At 50.6% G+C, this 6029-nt stretch overlaps 1 protein-coding gene across 1 annotated transcript in view; it reads left to right on the top strand.

The window, feature by feature from the left end:
- Nucleotides 1-4416, top strand: part of ssbp4 (single stranded DNA binding protein 4) — a gene marked incomplete at both ends in the record, with an annotated part of 9206 nt that extends 4790 nt beyond the window's left edge. Inside the window, 5 exons of the mRNA XM_084459128.1 lie at nt 698-768; nt 1592-1670; nt 3056-3084; nt 3226-3327; nt 4252-4416. Coding sequence (XP_084315254.1) covers nt 698-768; nt 1592-1670; nt 3056-3084; nt 3226-3327; nt 4252-4416 — 446 coding nt within the window. The remainder of the gene's footprint in view (nt 1-697; nt 769-1591; nt 1671-3055; nt 3085-3225; nt 3328-4251) is intronic.
- Nucleotides 4417-6029: the final 1613 nt, after the last annotated feature.

Below are 6029 nucleotides of genomic sequence, written 5' to 3'. Positions count from 1 at the left end.
AAGATAGCAAAGGTCCGGTTGTTACTCCCTCCCCCCCTTCCTCCCTCCCTCCCTTCCTCCATCGTGTTGTTAACCTGCAGTTCTATATTGCTACCACAAGAAGCAGTGTTTTTTTGTGCATGGCTGTAAGCCAGCGCACCTAGAATAGCGTTTGTCCCGTTATCCCTCCCTCCCTCCCTTCCTCCCTCCCTCCGGTCCGAGATCTTTTACTTTCGATCAGATTTAAATCCACTACACACCAATCGGTAATGACTTTAGCGATCAGACGTTCCCACCCATAGATATGCCCCGCCCATCTAACCTGGGCTAGCGTCTCTCATTGGCTGCTACGCCCTGTCACAATTTTGACCCGTCGATACGCCCTCAAAACACCAGCTTGAAGTGGCACAGACTATTATGTACAGTAGTACTGTATGCAGAGCGCAGCGATTCAACGTCATATTTGAGTCTGGAGAGAGACTATTACATTTGTAGACCCCAATGGGTCATTCAAGCCAAGATTATTTTTGGTCAGGAGGGAGATAACTGTGTATTAGTCGAAATGAAAATAACGGGGGTTTCCGAGGAACACCTGTTTTAGGAGGGGATCGCTGTCCCCCCCGACACCCCCCTCCTCACGTCGCTGTGCCCAGAGAGACCAGCCGTGAGAGAGACCAGCTGACCTGCTTCTAACAAGGCCTCTTCCGCCCCCCCACAGACTCCACCAACTCCAGCGAGAACATCTACACCATGATGAACCCCATCGGCCCCGGAGGAAACAGACCCAACGTGAGTCAGCTGACCTGTGATGTCATCACATCCTGGCATGCCGTCAAAGAGTAGCAAAGTCACGCCGCACCCTCAGGAGTGTGGAGGCCCAGATTTATATCAATAACCCGGCGGCTAGCTGTGCAGCGGCCTCCGTGACTCTGGTTTATTTGGCGTCTTCAGGGCCTGAAAAGTCAGGCGGAAGGTGGCGTGACTTCGGTACTTTGTCATCCTGTAATATTCATCCATATCAACCTCCTCGGGGTTAGAACAGAACAGAGCCTGTGTTTGTGAGAGACTGAGAAACAGCGGAGCGGTTGTAACTGTGTGTCTGAGAGAAACAACAAAGTGGTTGTAATCGTTGTGTGTCTGTAACTGTGTGTCTGTAACTGTTGTGTAACTGTGTGTCTGTAACTGTGTCTTTAACTGTGTGTCTGTAACTGTGTGTCTGTAACTGTGTGTCTATAACTGTGTGTCTGTAACTGTTGTGTAACTGTGCGTCTGTAACTGTGTGTCTGAGATAAACAGCAGAGTGGTTGTTAACGGTTGTGTGTCTGTAACTGTGTCTGTAACTGTGTCTGTAACCGTGTCTGTAACTGTGTAACTGTGTAACTGTGTAACTGTGTCTGTAACTGTGTCTGTAACTGTCTGTCTGTAACTGTGTCTGTAACTGTCTGTAACTGTGTCTGTAACTGTCTGTCTGTAACTGTGTCTGTAACTGTCTGTAACTGTCTGTCTGTAACTGTGTCTGTAACTGTCTGTAACTGTGTCTGTAACTGTCTGTAACTGTGTCTGTAACTGTGTAACTGTGTCTGTAACTGTGTCTGTAACTGTCTGTCCCCAGTTCCCCATGGGTCCCGGGCCTGACGGGTCGATGGGTGGGATGGGATCCATGGAGCCTCATCATATGAACGGTTCGCTAGGTGAGTCTCCTCCCGACCTGGACGTTCCTCTCCCAGGGTTCTCCTCCCGACCTGGACGTTCCTCTCCCAGGGTTCCCTAGTTGACCTGGACGTTCCTCTCCCAGGGTTCCCTAGTTGACCTGGACGTTCCTCTCCCAGGGTGACCTGGACGTTCCTCTCCCAGGGTTCTCCAGTTGACCTGGACGTTCCTCTCCCAGGGTTCCCCAGTTGACCTGGACGTTCCTCTCCCAGGGTTCCCCAGTTGACCTGGACGTTCCTCTCCCAGGGTTCCCTAGTTGACCTGGATGTTCCTCTCCCAGGGTTCCCTAGTTGACCTGGATGTTCCTCTCCCAGGGTTCCCTAGTTGACCTGGATGTTCCTCTCCCAGGGTGACCCCTAGTTGACCTGGATGTTCCTCTCCCAGGGTTCCCTAGTTGACCTGGATGTTCCTCTCCCAGGGTGACCTGGATGTTCCTCTCCCAGGGTTCCCTAGTTGACCTGGATGTTCCTCTCCCAGGGTTCCCTAGTTGACCTGGATGTTCCTCTCCCAGGGTTCCCTAGTTGACCTGGATGTTCCTCTCCCAGGGTGACCTGGATGTTCCTCTCCCAGGGTTCCCTAGTTGACCTGGATGTTCCTCTCCCAGGGTTCCCTAGTTGACCTGGATGTTCCTCTCCCAGGGTTCCCTAGTTGACCTGGATGTTCCTCTCCCAGGGTTCCCTAGTTGACCTGGATGTTCCTCTCCCAGGGTGACCTAGTTGACCTGGATGCTAGATGATTCTGGCCTTCCTGCTCTCCACATTGCTCTCGCTCAGCTCTCTGTGTGAAGATACTGTTCATATGAGAATATTTCAATATTTCCTGGACTTACCGGTAAACTGAGTAACTGACCATGAACGGGACGTCCATCCATACTGGTGTTGGGTCTCTGAATGGTCATAGCGTGTAGATTAGCGTGTGAGTCATAGCGTGTGAGTTCCTCCAGCTGGGGAACCTCAGCTTATGGGCAGAGGACGCTGTAAAGGGGCTCTCCTGTAGTGTAACTCTGCCTCCTAGTGGCTGCCAGAGGGAACACACCCTCCCTCCAGAATAGAATAGAAGAATAGAATATAAAATGTATTCTTGCTATATACACTATAACCAGTACAGGATTTGCACTAAACCCTCTTTCTGGAATACCGCCCTGCTTTCATGTGCTTCAATCATTCAACTCAACCCGCCCGCCTTTTTTTCCCGCCGCAATACATCCTCTAGGGGCCCGTGGGTTCACAGAACCACACCCCCTATGCAAATTACGCTACTGCAAGTAACGGTATCTAAACTAATGACCTCACCTCACTGTGAGCAGTAAAGACCCGCTGCTAGGGATGCTGGGTATTTCTCTAACCTCTCACTCTTTGCCCCTCAGGCTCTGGAGACATGGACGGGTTGCCAAAGGTGAGGCTCATCAAAGACTCTGGAGATGGAGTAATTGATTGATTGATTGATTGATTGATTGATTGATTGATTGATTGATTGATTGATTGATTGATGGGTTGGCTGATTGATTGCTTGCTTTTTCTTGACGTGATGTTCTAGAATTCTCCCAACAACATGGCGGGCATGAGCAACCCCCCCGGGACCCCGCGAGATGACGGCGAGATGGCGGGCAACTTTTTAAACCCATTCCAAAGTGAAAGTGTGAGTACCATGGCAACGCAAACCTGGCCACGCCCCTCACCACCGGGGCTGGCATTGAGAGAGAGAGAGAGAGAGAGAGAGAGAGAGAGAGAGAGAGAGAGAGAATGGCGTCTCGTGCTTCCCCTCGATTAACACACGGCCTGTTCTCCCTTTCCAGCTGTTTACTCACCACCACTGCACTCTGCCTTACCCAACACCTATCCTGAACATCCTTAACACAGTTTCAACTGGCTGCGCTAAACCCTTAACGCTTGTTTGATGACGTCAGCTTAGAAAAGCTAGCCTTAGTTAATGTACAGTCCCAAATATATACTGTACGTGTTAGGCCGGATTCATAGTCGACGCAAACTACATAAGCGCAAGCAACGCAAGGCCACGCAAGATCTCGTTGCGTCCTTGCGTGTGTCATGCCGAAAATTTGCCACTTGACGCAAGCAATAGTGCAATTCCTTGAGTTTCCCCCCAAAACAAAACACAGAACGCAAGCTCTCGAGTCATGTTGGAGCTCGCGTTCACAACGTAGCTCGCGTTGTTTACGTCGACTGTGAATCAGGCCTTAGGGCGAGCCGCCAACCACGCATGTCTGCAAGTCCTTACACTCTAGAATGTTCTATGCTCTGAGCGACGTTTCTTATTGCTTGAATGATATTGAGTTGAGTAGAATGATACGAAGAGTTTAATATAGAATTGGCTGATCTGTTTCCCCCCTCTTCTTCTCTCTTTGCAGTATTCACCCAACATGACGATGAGTGTGTGATCTCTTTTTTATTTTATCTTTTATTTTATTTTATTTCTTTTTTTAAATATCTCCCCCCCCCCCCTTCCCTCTCCCTTCTACCATGGTGCATCTTGCGTTGCAATCACCCCCCCCCCCCCTCACCCCACCCCCCCCCTCCCACCTGGGTCGGTGTGTTGCCGTGACAGCACCCGGGGGTGTCGCTGGAGCGCCGTCCCCCCCACCTCAAGGCCCCGCCCCCCAGCGGCTGCACACTGGGGGGCGGGAACAGGAAACAGTCTCAGATACACAGGAAGGGCCTCTACACAGACTCCGCCTGCCTGCCAGGGTTCCTCACAGGCCCGGGACAGTGAGGGGTCGCGACCCCCCGCCCCCCCCCGACCCCAGCGAGGGTCCGCTCTGCCGCTGGCCTGGGCGGCATCATCCCTCCTCCGCCGTGGCCCCTCCCTCCAGGACGCTATCCCAGCATGCAGCAGGGGAGCGAGAGAGGGGGCTGGATACGAACCTCGCCCTCCTCTGACCGCTGTGTCCTGCTTTTTTGTTTTTTGTTTCAGAAATGAAAAGTTGAACTGGTGATGTTGTTAAGGGCAAGAACAGTTTTCGTTTTATGTTTGTATTTTATCGGTAATATAATTGTTATAATTTGTCATAATGGACATGTGTTATGATGATGTAGTTATGGACTCCTGTGAAGGGCACATTGTATCTCAGCAACAGCAACGGCAGAATAAGCACACACACACGAAAAAAATGCACAATGACACTTCCGTTTACATGACATTAGATGTTTGATGCTTCTCTCATTTATTTTTATTTTTTTTCTGTCTCAACACCCTCCTATACGTTTACCTCTCTCATCTGTTCATCATAGAACTCGTAGCCAGTGTCCTTACCTCCAGGACGCCACGCGGTAGCAGCGAAAACACGGACTGGATGAAAGAGTGTTATGACCCTGGTCTGTTTCCGTTGCTCTCATGCCTGTACTGTACGCGCCGCATATCTAGCTTCTCATGTGTTTGTTGATTTTCTTACGTGCGACTTATGTGTCTGTGAATCCCCCGAAAAGTCTCCCTTTCCTGCGTTGCTTTGTTGGTCCAATCAGACCACAGTCTCCTAATCCTCCATGTTTACTTCCTGATCCGCTGTCCCAGCTCTCCCAGGCTCGGCATGTTTTAACGGAAGGGGAGGGGGGGGTACCTGACCCCCATGGAGCTCCCAGCATGCATCTGTGCCTCTGGGCTCCGTCCCTGGGTGCGAGGAGAGCCTAACAGCCCTCAGTATGTGTTATGACTGAGGCAGACTAGGTAGATGGTGGCCCCAGTCCCACTGTGTGGGCTAGCTATGGAGCAGCGAGTAGCTAAGCTAGCTCACCAGATGCCCCGCCTACAACCAAATACTCCTGCTCACTCATTCTAACACCTGTGCAACAACAAGTCCTGAAGTACTATGAAAGAGGAAAAGGTTTGAGACTAGCGTGTCTAGTGACTTCTAGTTTGTTCATTCTTTTTGTTTGTTTTTGTTTTGATTTGTATGAAGTGTATTCAAGCAATTGTGTGTCTGGAAAAAAAAAAAGCCCATAGAATCTGCACACCCAGAGAAGGAGTTTGGTCAGACAGGCCCCATGTGAGTTGGTTTTCAGCCCGGGGGGGTTTGACAACACATGAACCGTTAGCCAGCGTATCATATGCATCTAAAACCCAGTCCGTTTCTAGCGAGCAACATACTCTCGTAGGCGACAACAATGGTGGCACTGTTCCAGCTTTCAAACCGCTCAGTAAAGTCAAACGCCTCAGGTGTCATCGGACCAACTCACTGTCTCAATATCATCCGTGACCATTATCATCCGTCAGGACCGTATCACTTGGAGCCACACCACCGAGACACGTTTACTGGAGTCTTGGTTGGTTTCACATGAGAGGCTCGGTTCCTCAGAGCCTGGTAGATCAGCCTGACCTGGTTCAGTTCA

Source organism: Borostomias antarcticus, assembly GCF_949987555.1.
Source record: "Borostomias antarcticus genome assembly, chromosome: 26".
Lineage (NCBI taxonomy): Eukaryota > Metazoa > Chordata > Actinopteri > Stomiiformes > Stomiidae > Borostomias > Borostomias antarcticus.
This window is presented reverse-complemented; position numbering and strand designations above follow the sequence as displayed.